The following is a 15,986-nucleotide window of genomic DNA, read 5'->3' as shown; positions in this document are numbered from 1 at the left end:
AGGCTGATGGAGAATTCATTCTTTCCTCTAAACACCAATTTTAAGATTCATTTTGATTTCTCCCCTCCTCCCCTTATCTTCTTCTTTACTACTCCTTGGGGAATTAAAGCCACAATAAAAGGTTAAAAATCTAAATGGGAGTGCTTGCAAATGTTTATAAATGGCTTAATTCTCCACCCAGAGATTTAACAATAGTTTTGTGCTGTGAGACATTTGTACTGTAAGCCTGAAAGGTGGTCCCTCCCCTAAAAATGTATATAAACTGTGCTTACCCTTGGAGGGCAGCTTTCCTCCCGTTTAGCTTTAAAGCCTATATTACATAACAGTGAAAAATAGGGAGGACATGTTTTGATTTCCATTTCTTTCATTTTTATTTCAGCTACAACGTTTGCCTTTGATATCATCAAATATGGTTTCCACCCTCCCAGTTATACAGATAAAATAATTTGGCCCAAATTTACAGACCATTCAAATCTTAAACACAGATCTCACCATCCACTCTTCTTAGCTTTTAAAAATGAACTTGTCAAATCTCAAAGCTATTTACAGTTATCAGATCAGGTGAGAGGCTGACTTGCCAAAAAACACACTCAAACACAACTGCTACCCACTTCCTTCCTCCCCCACCTCCAAACCAGAATCCTGCATTTATTAAATGCTTAATAATAAAATGTTCACAGATCTGTTTTTCACATTTTGTTCATTTTCCACCCTGTGTTCTTCTTGCATAAAAGTATTTCTAGAAAATGATACGAAACATCACAAATCAATAGCAAACGCTTCTATTTTAGATATTCTAGAAGGCGTATTTATACAAACAACTCTGGCATTTTGGAAAATCAATTTTAAAACATACTCAAAATGGATTAATGTATTTGCTCCCCCAGTCCCCCCTCCCATCCCACCCCGCAACGCAGCCGCCCTTATTTAGGAACACCATTCAGCATGGTGATCAGAGCACATTTAAGGGACAGACCTACCTCACAGAACATATAGAGAGACAGCAATGTGAGGCCAAGGTTATACAGCACTAAAATTCCCCGGCAAGAGAACGGCTGCCTATTCTTCATGTATTTTGGTCCCAGCCATACAATTAGTAAGTATATGACAGAGCAGATAAAAGTAGGTATATAATTGTCCAGAAGAAACCATCCTTTTACTCTGGTATCTGGAAAATAATAAAAGAAAAATATTTAGTGATTAATAAGGCTGATAAAAAAACAACCACAACTTTTTTTTTCAAACACTAAAAATGTTCCTTCCCCGTAATTTTTTAACAGTCATCTAATACTCAAGTTCCTAATGCCAACAAAGCCAACTGGAAGGGGAAGCAGGAGTTTTCAATATTTGTCATACAAGGTGAAGCTCCTTGTTACATGTTCTAAATAACATGTATATCACACGTGGTTTTTGCTAAGGAAAAATAAATACATACATATTTACCAAAGAATCTTAAAGAAAGCAAGGAGAAAGCTAAATTTTCCACTAACTGTATTTACTGACCAGATGTGCTGAATGCTGCACAGGATAATGAAACTCCAGAAATGACAGGCTTTTTGAACTCCAGAGTCCTCACCTGATGTCAAGTGCCTGCCAGCCTGCCCGGCATGTGCAGACTCAGAGAAAATGGGCTATTCATCCAGCTTAACAACAGTCACTGATGAGAAAGGAGGCATCTGCTCTGAGTGCAACGGTCAACAGCAGAGGGAACAAATAAGAAGGGGTGAGGTAGCAATGACCAGGGAAGTGACTATTTAAGGGACCACGGGAGCAGCAGCGGCTTAAGAGAGAAGACCTGCATGGATTCAAGGGAGCTACAGAGGGAGGAGAGCTCTCCCCTGCGCTCCCATCCTCTTTCCCTGCAAGGATGAGGAGAATTAGCTCCAAGTAGCTGCTGGGAGCAATCTGCCAGCCTCTCCCTGGATGGGGGTAAACGCCCCGGCAGCCAAACCCCCTAGGTGTTAACCTGTCCCCTGCAAGTCAACTTCATCCTGTGGCCGACTCCTAGGAAGCCACCTCTGCAGCATGTTCCCCTTGGCATGCCGCTTTGATGAACCCCCAAAACCTATCACTCCTCAGTCTTCTCTACTGTCCAAGGTCACCTACTCTGGAGCTCAGAGGCGCATGCAGGTTTTGCCTCCGCCATCTTCAAAGAGGCAGCAGCGAGCAGGGACAGGCTCTGTCCCTCTACAACCTCCTGACTGGGCCACCCTGCTACTTTCTCCAATGCTTTTTCTCTTGATCTTGCAGGAAAAGCACCCATCCACTTGGGGGAACAGGTTGTCAGTCTCCTTTCTTGCAGACATTCTAAATTCTCCTGGTGTTTCTCTGTAGTGCTCCTCCCCAGGCTTCAGAGGGAGATGCCCTCCACCCTCTCCCCACTACTTATGCTAAGTAGGCTCCAGTGGACTTAAGGTGGAGGTTCTTAATGCCTTATGTTCTCAACTCTGGGCCCTGGCTATCAACTGAAAAAACAAGTTCCCGTTTAGCAACTAACATTAGGCGGTTACATACGTTTGTGTGCACACACAGATCACAAACGCTGTAACTGCACACACAGAAACCTCCCATTTCCTTTCACTTAATGAAACAACTGTGGCTATGGAGCTCTGAGGAAATGACAGTGGGGCAAAAGGCGCTGGGGAAGAGTTTCCTTGTTCTTAAATCCATGCAAATGAATAGATTTTTTTCCTCCTCTTCCGCAGGTGATGTCTGGAGCTTCTGCAGTCATGAAAGGTGGAGGGACTTTTCTGAGGACAGAACTGCTGATACACTGAGAATACAAAGTAGAAAATGACAAGAACAAGTGTCCTTGGTCCCTGAAATAACTTAGGGGTTGCTCAATCTTGGAAATGTAAACTGATCATTACTGTTTCAGCCATTCAAAATTGGATTCTTTTGTCCCATAAGGTTGAAAAAATGCATCATCTCAACACAAGTAAATACAAGAGGATCTAACTTGTTTTTCTCATTTGGCTGTACGCTAATTTACTTAAACTTTCCCCTCTTGATGAGCACCTAGATTATTCCCAGTCTTGACAAGCAACGCTGTAGGGAACACCCTTATTCCTATCTTTACATAAATGATCAAGATTAAGCTCTAGGATAAAGCCTCAGGAGTCAAACAGCTGAGTCAAAGGGCATGTGCTTTTTGATTTCAATGGAAGACACAATTACCCTCCAAAGGGTAATTACCCTCCAAAGGGTACCCTCATACCAACTAGACTCTTTCCCCACATCATCACTGTTCTCAAACATATTTCATTTCTACCACACTAAGAGATGAATTCCTTTTGCTATTTTTTGTACTTTAAAAATCATAAGTGAAACTGAAAATCTTTTCATCTGTTTAAAAGCTTCTTGCAATTTTTTAATGACTCTGCGAACCTAAAAAGTTCCTTCTTTATAGATATATCGGGAGACATTACAGACGATATTCAAAGAGAGCAATAGGGAGCTGATTTACTTACTACAAGGAAACAAATGAGGAAGTATAAAAAAGTGAGGTCAGGTGTATATATTTACGTGTTGATGTGACACAACACAAAAGGCCATTAACAAGCCCTTAAAACTGTAAGAGGGGAAAAGTTTTAAACTACTCCAGCAGTGCATTTTGGAAACCAGTCTCAGCTGCAGACTTACAACAACTGAGGAAAACATACCACCACGTGAAAGGTGCAGCATTCTCAGGCTGCAGGCTTTCCAGCATAATCTGAACCCCAGCTACAGTCAGCAGAGGGTCACAGCAGCTGTCTCTCTGTGCCGAGAGCCAGGGATACCACACCACCTCAAAACCATTGTCACAGGACTTCTCCAAGCCCCTTGTTATCCAGGACAAAGTGTTAGTCTTATCATAGAAGACACTAATGTTTTCTAGAATCTCTTCATGCAATATTTATTAAGTGTCTACAAGGGGAGGGGAGCAAAACCAAAACCACCTTACCTCGGGGGCCTAGCAATGCCTTGAAATAGGTACTAAGTGATGCATCAAAATTTTCCATTTTAAAACCTATTAAGAAAAACAGACATTGATTAATCTCTACTCAAAATGCTTTTTATACAGTGCTTTTTCATAAAAGAACAAGAACAAATCCTTTTCAAAGAATATGCTACAGACAAGGTTATGTTGAAACTTTTTTTTTAGTTCCCAAAGTAACTTGTGTGCTAGGTCTGATCTGAAAATCAAAAGGAAAGACAGAATCCCGTGAATTCACTTTATAAAAGAAGTGCCAGTTTTCTGAACTTCTTTTCGCAGTTCCATAAAAATGCTTTCCGTGAAGCTGGAATCTCAGTGGGGAGAAGAGTGGAACTGGATGGAAAAAGGTGGCAGACGGGAGAAGATTCCATCTGGGCAAGAACCAAAGCTTGAGGTAAGCCTGTAGCCAAGATAGGAAGAGCCATGTTGGAGAAAGGAAGGCCCCGGTGAATAGATGGTTTCCTCTGCTTGCTATTTTCATTAATTATTATTTAAAAATATTTCATGCCCATGGTAAAAAAAATATTTAAATATTAAAAATGAAAAGAGGTGCCCCCCCAAATAATCTCACTTTGCTCCAACCACAATCCTAAAGCCCCACTGTCAGAAGGAGCCTATGGTAACATTTCTTGGACCTACCTCGACTCTTCTCTTGAGCACAAAAGGGGTCATGCCAATGGGTGTTTTTTATAATTGTGGATTTCAACCCATTAATAGATGATCAGGTCAGCTTAGCATTAAAAAGTAGTTACAATAATACTAATCAGAGTGCTTTGCCCCTAATGAGAATGAATATTTTCATAAATCTTTAGTGTTACTGTATCACATAAGTATGATGATATATACCTAAGTATCATGTGCTGTGTTGTGATATAAAATATATTCTTACTGTGGAGGTTACAGTAAACAAACAGAAAACAGTGTTATATCAAGAAGAGTACATATTACTTGCTTTCACTTAAAACATCTTGGAAATATAGTCTCCTATCAGTAGTTACAGATTTACCTTCATCTTCTAAGATTTTATAGTTCCCACAACTCCCCCCATTTAAGATTTACATTTACAGTATAGCTAAGCATCTTTTCATATGCAATATCAACTAGATTTTCTATATTAAAATTAGAAGGCATATGAAATAACCACAAATATTTTACTTTCCCAGGGCAAAGGCAAAATTGGTTTTATTAACTAAGTAAGCTGTTAATCATTTAATGATACTTCTCTTCCTTGGCTTACCACACTGAAGTATATGTATTCTCTGGCTAATTTCATGGATAAACTTTCCTTCATCCATGGACCAGTTACATCTGGGTCAATCCAGCCGGCAGTGAGACAGAGACAGGTGGAGCCACCAAGAACACTTAGAAAGAAGTCGTTACCAGGGTTCTGTTCTGACATCTGCCCCAGCCCTCCGGGGCGGAGAGTGGAGTATGCAGGGAAGGTACTGACTCCCTCAACCCATGGCTGGAAACCAGGAAGCCACCAACTTCCACACATCCAAGTGCCAACAATTATACACAATCACAGTACTAGGTCACCTCTGAAATTAAACGGTTTTTTTTTTTTTTTTAACATACTGTACTCCTAAGACCATTCTGGTCCTGATCCATTTTCCTGCCCCAGACTGAACCTCTTCAGGGGACAGAAGTCCTAGAAAATCTTGAGAATTGGTTAAGCTTTACATTTCCTAAGCAGAATTTCTCTTAAAAAGAATGCCATCCATTTCAGGATGTTTTATCTATTCAAAGTCCTGCAGTTGGGAAATAATTTTACTGTATCTATTTTTTTGTCATCTACCGAAAATCATCTAGAACACATAAGTTTTAGAAGACAAACATATGTTTTTGTGAAATTGAAATCATTCTAATACAATTTAACTTTATCTGTGATGGATGGTAGGCCATGTATATGAAGTTATGAGGTTCCCTTCACCCCCAATCAAAAGCAAACAGGCACAAGGAGGAACAAGGTTGTGAACACCTTGACTACTGGATTGAATTACCGATGGACAAGCTGCCCACCGGGGACAAATCCACCTTCTTCCAAAACATTTTAAATCTAAATCCTGCTTTTACTTAATGAATATAGAGCTTACTAATGGATCATATTACACATACAAAAATCAGGTATTAAGCACAAAGGGGCTGAGAGCAGGTATACAGGCGTAACAGGCTGGCAGGTGATTAGGTGGCTAAGTGCTGGCCTCTTTATCAGACCACTAGGGTTGTTATTTTTTTATTTTAAAGATTTTATTTATTTATTTGAGAGAGAGAGTACGTGCTCGTCCATGAGCCAGGGGGAGTGGCAGAGGGAGAGAGAGAAGCAGACTCCCTGCTGAGCAGAAAGCCAGACACCAGGCTCAATCCCAGGACCCCAGATCATGAGCTGAGCTGAAGGCAGATGCTTAACTGACTGAGCCACCCAGGCGCCACAAGACCACCTGGGTTTGAAATCCTTTTTGTCCACTACTAGCAATGTTACTTTGGACAACTTATTTAACCTCTTATCTGTCATATGGTGGCAAATGTAAAGTAATTGCCTCAAAGGTTAAGAAGATCGAATGATTTAATACACATAAGATTCCTAGAGCAGTGCCAGGCATGCAGTAAGCCCTCGATAAAGGCTTCGTACTGTATGTCTGCAACAGGTTCAGCTCCATGAGGAATACTGCCAACCATCAGTGGTCATTCATGCTTCTCAGCAAGGGCACTGCTGGCCTCTGTCCCTGGCCTCTTATGTACTCAATGCCATCAGCGAGCCCCCAGTCATCATGACAACCCACCCACAATGTCCCCTTCAAGTGCTAACACCCCCAGGGGGTCAGCAATGGAAGGTGGGTGAGCTGATAGCATCACATGAGAGAGGAGCGGTTAATATGAGGCATTGAACATGGAAGGTAAGGCTAAAATGAACACAGTGATTAGATACACAAATATCAAGCATCTACTGTGTACAAAGGATGGCTGAGCAGGGATAAACACAAAGGAGCATAACTAGACACGTAGAACTAGACGTTCATAGCGCGGAAAGGAGCCAGAGGTTATAAACCAAAAACAAAACGAAACTCATCCCACAAATAAGTAGACGTTAGAATGATGCATGCTACGCCAAGCTGTATACTTAGTACTAAGCTGTCAAGATACCATTCAAATAACAGGATTCTGGGATCATTAGAAAAATACCTGACAAAGCAATAAGGCAAACGTTCTAAATTTTAACCAAGAGGCCTCCCAGAAGGGCTGTAACCAGTTGTGTTGTGTTTTTTAAATGTAAGGAGGATATAGAAAAGGTGGAAACAAGTAAAAAAAAAAAAAAAAAAAGTCAACAATGACAGGGAACAGACCTGTGGGAGAGAGCTGGGAGGTGGGGAGAACATGAGTGGTATTGGAAAAAATGAGGCCCAGGAACTGGTATAACGACCTATCATTGCAAGAACAATGCCTAGGAGATCGTTCAATTTGAGAATCTAGGCTAACATCACAGCAACAGAAAAGCAGCTTGATTAAACATAAGGTAAAATTTCAGTCCAAGCATCCTGAAGCCAGCAGCAGGTTACCAGAAGAAACTGAAATTTACTATTTGGAGATATTAAAGAATTCTGTTACAAGCCATCTGTCCGGAGCCATCCCAGCCTAAACCCATCTTGAACAGAGGCACCGAGGAAGCTGGCAGGCAAGGCGCACTCCTGTGACTCTAAGATGGAACAGCTCTACAAAAGCACACACAACACGTGATTTTCTCAGTAACAGCACTTCTGTTCTTGGACTGCATTTCTTCACGTGAGAATTCTTATCTTGGGTTGGTAGAACTTCTCACAATCAAACTTAGGAACACATGAAACAGTGAGCAAAACATTCTCTGCAAGTACATGGAGAATAACAAGAGAGAGGTGGCTTACTCAGGAAAGGTCTACGGCGATGGGGAAGAAAGGATGGGCAGAGGTGGCCCCTGGCACACAGGTCCTTACTCAGTGGAGTCCTGTCTGTGAACCACAGGCCTGGCTCTGGGCTGGACTCTGCCATGTGCAATGATTCCCCCAAACTCTCCCTCTCCCACGCTCACGGCTGGACGTGGACAGTAACCCTGTCAGACCCGGGTGTTTGTTTTTACACAGGTTACCAAGGGACTGTCGCCAAAGGTTTACTTTCATCATTTACTCAGCATCAGCTCATGTTTCTGTCTGACCAGCCATGTATCTGGCATCACTCCGTACCATGTATTCACTTTCTCATTCATGCCATACGTTTACCAAGTGCCTACTATGTGCCAGGCACACAGGCCCTGAGGGATGCTGCAGGGAACAAGACGAAATTCCAGGCTGGCAGAGAAGCACACACGTATAGAATCTGTCAAGTAAACGGACTGTTAGCAAGAAAGTAATACAGCAGGGGAAAGGGGGTGGAATCATGGGGCAGGATCTACTTCGGAAGATGTACTTAGAGAAGGCTGCCCCGAGGAGGTGACAAGACAGCAGACACCTGAACGGACGGACAGAGCATCAAGGCAAAGGGCATTCCAGTTAGAGGGACAGGTGAATGCAAGCGCCCCAAGGCCAGGGTGTGTGTGGCATGTTGAAAGGCCACAGGCTAGTGGATGGCAGAAATGCAGGAGGCCTCCTGTCCTCTGCTCCCTGCCTGGCACCTGGAGCTCGCTCAGTGGCGGTCCACAGACGGCAACCACATGGCACAGCTTGCGAGAGCATGTGGCCAAAAAGGCTGGGAGCAGAAGATGCCAAACCTTAATTGCTCTCACTGCCACCGTCCCCTCATCTTCCTGGCTGCAGGCTGCTTGCCAGCACCAGGCCCTTTTCCTCCTCATCTCCCTTGCTGAGCCACAGGAACAGTACAAAAGGTCTCAGCAAATGAATTCTCCACGGCCAGGCAGGGCCAGCCTGCCCTGCTGGGTGAATTGGGCACTTGCCGAGTGGCCGGTGGGCCCAACTCTACTCTTTGGTATTTTTCTCAAGGAATAGGAGAGACAAAGGGCCCTGGACAAACCCCTGGCACTTTGCAGAAGATATTCAACTATCCTGCCAGGTCTGCGCGCTGCCTGACGGTTGCAGTCCCCCTTCTCCCAGGCTGCCCGGGGGCCAGAGACATCCCTCCTCGGTAATCCGAGTCACCCTACCAGCAGCTTGGGCAAGCTGGGCCAAGTGGGAACACAGCTGCTCCGTACAATTGTACTAGCAGGGACCAAGCCCAGGCACAGGGCCCATGGTAGAGGAGCTTTGGTCCTAAATGAAGCAAAAGAATAAGCCATTCTTTGGTCTGGCTGGTTCCCCACACAGACAGGAAAAGGGGTGATCAGCACCTCCCAGGAACCAGGCCACACTGACATCAGGCCAAGCATCGCTTCCCCATCCTCTGTAACCCCAAATCTCTGATGCCCACTCAACCTACAGGGTTTCTCAGAATTACAGGTCATGATGCAAAGCAACAGGATCTGTTAAAAAAAAATTCTAACCGTAACAGTATTCAAAGTATTCACTAGTTTATTCATAGGCCACACAGAAAAATAATGACAATAAAAATGGGATAAGAGTAGAAATCGGAGGCAAGTAAATTAGTATAGATTTTATAGGGGCACCTGGATGGCTCAGTCGGTTTTGTGTCCTGCTCTTGACTTCTGCTCAGGTCATGATCTCAGGGTTGCGACATCGAACCCTGTGCTGGGCTCCACGCTGAGCATGGAGTCTGCTTAAGACTCTCTCTCCCTCTGCCCCTCCACCTCCCCAAAAAGAAAAAGAATAGATTTTAAAGAATTCCTCTTTTATTCACATTTTCCAAAAGATCCTCTCAGTTGCAAGCCACTTTCCACTATCAAATTCTGGGGTGTTTGTGGTAACCATGCGACTGTACTGTAATTGTGCCTCACTGTAAGTATCTCACTAAAAAAATTAATTAATGGGGGCTGGTCACTCTCTATAAATTACCCTAGCTTATAAGAGGGTGTGAGAGAGTTCAGGATACCTGTACCTGAAATCAATTATTTTAATTTTATTTTATTATGTTATGTTAATCACCATACATTACATCATTAGTTTTTGATGTTGTGTTCCATGATTCATTTGTGTATAACACCCAGTGCTCCATTCAATATATGCCCTCTTTGATACCCATCACCAGGCTAATCCATCCCCCCACCCCCCTCCCCTATAAATTATTTTTTTAAAAAGATTTTATTTACTCACTTTGAAAGAGAGAGAGAGAGCACACACACAAGCGGAGGGAAGGGCAGATGGAGAGGGAGAAGCAGACTCTCCGCTGAGCAGAGAACCCCGATGATGAGGGGCTTGATCCCAGAACCCTGAGATCATGACCGAGCTGAAGGCACACGCTTAACCGACTGAGCCACCCAGGTGCCCCTGAATCAAGTATTAATTCTGTGTCCTGGAGCAAGTTCCTGCCACACATACTAACAGTTACAGGAGTGAGGTGCACCTCAGGCCTGAGCGCAAGAAAACATCGGCACTACCACAGCACGAAATGCAGAAACCTGAACATACTGATGCAAGCAGAACACAAAAGGGCAAAAACAGCATCCTCCAAAGAGAGCCCTGCTCATGTGGAAAATCCATCTGTCAGCTCCCTCCAGGAGGGGTATGCCCAGGTGAATCATCTGCGTGAGGTTAAATAAGCATTAGTGTGCTCTTTGATCTATTACAAAAAGAGTTTACTGGAGACTTGTCTGAAAAAAGATACCACAGTAAGCTTTAAGCAAATCAGTTGCACCCCCCTCCTTTCCATTTGGCTCCCAAGAGGGACCACAAAATGTGAGAGAATGGCGGGGTGGGGGTGGTGACAAGAGAAGGGTGCTGGGGTTAATGAGAGATGGCGTTGAAAGTACTTCCATCATAGCTCTCAAGATGAGTTTTCGGTCTCACTAAGAATGCAAACGCCATCATCTTGGCTGTTTATATCTGCAGCAGGAGAAAGCTGGAAGGCTGCTCAGCAACTGAAAAGTATTAAGATCTTAGGGCAAATCTGTTTTAAAAGACATCAAGATTTTTAAAAATTTACCATAGTAAAGAATGTTAATTTCCTAAACTCACAGGTAAGTAGTAAAGATCTCTAGGGTCAAGTTTTGGCTCTTCTTGCGGCTAAGGTGATGGTAGTAGGCAGCAGTCAGCTTGCCGTGAAAACTCCCTTTCCTACAAAATCAGTCGAGACAGACATGGCTTTTGGCTAACAGATGTGTTTATTGCAGACATTTAACTACTGTTTAGCATAACTTCCTCATCATATCCGATTTTATTTATTCTTTGAATTGTCACAGTTCACCTAAAACTGAGCCAACTGAGCTGATGAACTACAAGGGGTCAGGATGAAATCTCCCTTCACTTTCTATTCTACCCATTCATCTCTTTAACAGTCAACTTGTGTTAGGCAGGCATGGGAACATTCTTCAAGCTGACTGCCAATAACACGAAAAATTAAATAGTGCTTTAATTTGGTAGTCACAACACTCCTTCCTGCATTTAGAAAGGTTTTTCTAGGTTGGAAAAAAATCAGCCCCACAATGAGAGGAGGAACATAAACCATACCTTGCTCAGAAATGTTAAAATATAAAATATAAAAACACTGTCATAAAGACCATAAGGGGAAGAACATCTAAGTACTAGCAGGCTTTCAGATATGAAAGTAAACTGACAAGAGAATTCCTTTAGAATTCTCAAATTTAAATAAATGCTAACTCCAGATTAAATCTTGGCTCAAGAGAACTTATCTGCCACATCAACAGCGGTATTGTCACTCTGCCAACCCACGAATCTATGCTTATTCTTTTTTCCTGTAGAATTCCCATGCTTTCTAACTTCCATTCTAAGGGCATAACAAACTCTTGTTAATACTCTGACACAATCATGTTGCTTACCATACGCCACACATGTAGAGAGAGAACACAGTCCTATTCAGGGCTTTGGATAAGTAACTGCAAAATTAGGGCACTAATATGCACTACAAAGGATAGCTTCAGGTTAGCTCCATGGTTAAAGAAAGCTCAACAGCCTCACTCTGGTATAGTGTCCAATGTAGGGGTGGGGTGGATTTTAAATGTTGCAATAATCAATTTTCCTTACTACAAAGATTAGCTAGGTTAAAAGGGAAGTGCCTATCTCCCACTCCTTGGTTGCCACCAGTTAATTAAGAAGTACTATTTTAACCACTGCTGGAGAAGGACAGTCTTCTAAACTGTCCAAGTGGAGTCACCCCTTGTGGCTTTGTTTTCAAGTGAATTATCTGTGGGTCTTTCCTCCATGCTCTCCCTTAGTCTTCACTTCCAACCCCTTCTCCCAGGCCCAGATTAGATGTCACAAAGATTCCCCCGTTGGCCTCTTGTAGCTTTGCAGGTCTTGACAACTCGTTTAGCATATATCAACTTCAACTTTGATAGGGCTTGGATACTTATGTTTTCAGGTACACACTCTGTACCTCCTTAGGTAAGCCCAAATCCCTTAAAGGGCAAGTACTCCAATTTGTTCTATGCATGCAACAGTTATCTATTGGTGATACTATAAGTGAGGAGATACACCTATTATGAAATAAAGAGGGAAGACAGCATCATGCAGTGATACAGAGGAGCCCGCAACGGCAGCTTCCTAAAACACGGACTAAGTACTACTTACAGAAGGTGTTCCCCAGAGGAGAGCTCTTTGGTGCTAGGGATTTGGAGCTCTAAAAGAGTTGTTCTCCTAAGGTGTGAAAGAAACTATAACAAAACACCAAAAATGATTAACACACACACTCCCCTCTTAAACAGTCGAGGGAATTTCTTCCCCACTCGGGAGAGATGTATTTTTCTAATTTTGGAAGGCAATACATAAATATACTCAATCTGAGAAATTCAGGTGTAGATGATTTTTTCAGCAGTGGGAAGAGGGAGAGTAACATAACCTTTAAACTTTTGTCTAGGGGAATTCTTATTCACAGCTAAAGAATAGGACGTGCCATCAAATTCAAAGCTCTTCCTGCAGTTCTCAGGAGGGGGAGAAAAGGGCCCCACACACCATCCCATTTACCCAACAAACATTTGGAGAGGGGTTCACTGAACAAAGTTACTCTTGTAGGACAACTTGGTCACAGAAGAAAAAAAAGGGGAATGACTTCTGCTTAGGTAAAGCACACTGTCATGTGGAAAAAGACGATGCTAATCTACACACAGAACTCTCCTTGCCGGTGGATGAAGGCCAGATTGCTGCAGATGGACTTGGAACTCTGCTCTCACAGAGTTCTGCTGACAAGAACCAGTTAATCACCACAAGGCTGCAGTGCAAAACAAGGCAAAAGATCAAGCCCTGGGACTGGGTCATCCCTGGGACTGGTTTTATGTCTGTGCTCCCAATAATTCTCACAGAATGACTGCCCTTCTTTCTACTCGCCATCTGAAAGGTGGCTGACTCACTGAATTAACAAATATTTAACAAGTGCCTACCATAATGCCAAACAGCATACAGCCTGACTGGGAAATCAACAGATGATACAGATAAAGACACTACAGAACTACTGCTGACCCCACCTTCGTGAAAGGTGTAGCAGTATACAGTGTGCAAAGACACCTGTGAGCCTGTCACTTTTGGGCAGCAGTGGTTAGGAGCAAACACCCTGGAGCTGTACAGCTTGCGTTCAAATCCTTGCTCTACCACTTACTAGCCATGTGATCTGGGGCAAGTGACTCACCCTTTTATGCCCTGGTTTTGTTATTTATAAAATAAATGTAATTACAGGGGCATCTGGCTGGCTCAGTCAGTAGAGCATACGACTTCTGATCTTGGGATTGTGAGTTCGAGCCCCATGTTGGGGGGAGGGGTTACTTAAAAAAAAACACACAATTTTTTTTTAAAGTAATTACAGTACCTTCCTCATGTGATTAAATAAATGCATACCAAATACTCAGAATGGTGAATGCATGGCGCACAACAGAGGTTGCAAACATATTTGTATTATTATCATCTTACAAAGACCTTTGCCATTACCAAATTCACATTCAATAGTACAAAAAAGTTTTGTTAAGCCACGAATCAGAGTTCCCTGGAAAGGCCATGGGCAATGAAATATAACCACATCCACCACTCACAGCTCTGATATTCTCTGTTTTGGATGAATCACATGCCATAATGATACTTGTGAATATGGAGATTTTTGAGTCTCTAGATAAATTCCTCTGGAATGTTAAGGGGATGTTGTCATTGACTCCTCTGTGGATGGAAGAGAAAAATCAGTATGGTTCATACCATCTTTAGCACAGTGGAAGGAGGTCTGTACCTGAGATGCTTTTTTGTCCTCCTAGCAACTAACACGTAGAAGATGCCCAATAAATTTATTCATTTACTACAACTGGGGAGGTGGCTGAGTTGATGAAGGTCACAGGACTTGGGTGGAGACAAAATGTGAGGCCAGGTCTCCTACCCTATGATCTACTGCTCTTCAAACAGACCATGTAGGGGCACCTGGGTGGCTGAGACAGTTAAGTGCCCAACTCTTGGTTTCAGCTCAGGTCATGATCTCATGGGTCGTGAGATCAAGCCTCACGTCAGGCTCCACGCTCAGCGGGGAGTCTGCTGGAAGATTCTCTCCTTCTGTCCCTCCACCTTGCGTGAGTGCCCTCTCTCTAAAATAAATAAATCTTTTAAAACAAAAACAAAACAGCCCATGTAAACTTTCACAGAAGCATCTTCATATGCTTATTAAAAGGATGGCGACAATATGTATCAACATCTATGAGAATGAGATAATTAACTTTATTTTAAATAACATTATAAAAAATAAATAACATTATCAAGTTAAAAAACTTCAAAAACCAGTTGTATCCACCTATGCTGCTCAGTAACAGAAGCCTCAGAAATCTTCCCTAGAGGGGAAGATGATGGAAAAAGGGGCAGCAAAATCCTCCTTGCCTCCTTTTCATATGCCTGTCACCACTTCCACTGTATCTCAATCAGTGATAAAATTACAGGCTTATTGTTTAAATGATGTGATTATCAGTTATACTGTAATTATCTGTTCATTTGTTTACAATCCCCGTTAAGCTCTAAGCTCTTTAAGGGCAAACCTCTGATGTTCCCATTTGTAGCTCCAGAGAGCCTGGATCGATGCCTGACAGGTGGCTAATTACTGGTTGAAACTACGAATGAATGAGGGAATGAATGCATGCCTCCATGCCTTTTAGAGTTTCCTATCAAAGAGTTCTCAATTTTGTCTGCATTGAGAATCACCTAGAAGCTTTAAAAAACAGACACTGTGATCCCATCCCTAGAAATTCCGATTCAATAGTCTCGAGGCTGAGAAATTCATCTTTTTGAAACATTACTTGGTTAATTTAGATGAACAGCCTTCTCTGGGAACCACTGCTATATATATACATGTATATATGTATATATGTGGTATATATGTATATATGTGTGTGTGTACATATAAATTAATAAATTGGGGTTTTGGATGCTAATAAATCCCCTGCAGTTCTTGGAAGTTCTGTTGCCCAGACGGTATCCATATATTGCATTACACTGACCGAGTCTAGACAAGGACTATGGTCTCAAGGACAAACTATTTTTCCTTCTAACAAATTTTGTTACAATTCCCTGTTTGCTCTAACTCCACCACGATTGCTGTCTGAAGCTGTTAAATCTTGCAGTAATTTGTTCCTCAGCAACAGAGGCAAGGCTTAGAAACTCACAGGTCAGTGAAGCTGAGAGGGGAGGTTCTTCAAAGTCAACTCTCCTTTCTCTTGCTGGCTTTCCATTTGGTTCCGACACATGACCAAGGCACCACGTGGAACTCGGCCCTAAAGCATAAATGCTCCCTCTACCCTAATTAAATTGGAACCGGGAAGGAAATGAAAAGGTCTGTTTTGGTTATGAAATTGGTTATGAAAACAATATGACACTTTTATTACCAGAGTGAGGCTTAATGAACAAGGAAGCTAAAACTTATTACTACAAATCCAGCTTTTCAAAGACTCAATAAGGAATTATCCTCATTTTTAGATGAGGAAACAAAAATTTGGAGAGTTCAG

At 42.5% G+C, this 15,986-nt stretch overlaps 1 protein-coding gene across 3 annotated transcripts in view; it reads right to left on the bottom strand.

Moving 5' to 3' along the window:
• ELOVL5 (ELOVL fatty acid elongase 5) overlaps positions 1-15,986 on the bottom strand; it is an 83,154-nt gene that overhangs the window by 28,976 nt on the left and 38,192 nt on the right. For 2 of the 3 annotated variants that reach the window (XM_028097528.2, XM_028097529.2), the window contains 2 exons: positions 3,944-4,009; positions 981-1,168 (listed from right to left, as the gene is read on the bottom strand). In XM_028097528.2, the coding sequence (XP_027953329.1) occupies positions 981-1,168; positions 3,944-4,001 (246 nt within the window). In that variant the 5' untranslated portion in view covers positions 4,002-4,009. The remainder of the gene's footprint in view (positions 1-980; positions 1,169-3,943; positions 4,010-15,986) is intronic. The other variant, XM_028097530.2, reaches the window with a different exon arrangement.

This window comes from Eumetopias jubatus, unplaced genomic scaffold, assembly GCF_037043125.1.
Source record: "Eumetopias jubatus isolate StellerSeaLion01/CBP00866 unplaced genomic scaffold, mEumJub1_p1.0 scaffold_6, whole genome shotgun sequence".
Classification (NCBI taxonomy): Eukaryota; Metazoa; Chordata; class Mammalia; order Carnivora; family Otariidae; genus Eumetopias; species Eumetopias jubatus.
Note: the sequence above shows the minus strand (reverse complement) of the source record. Positions and strands in the feature narration are given on the sequence as shown.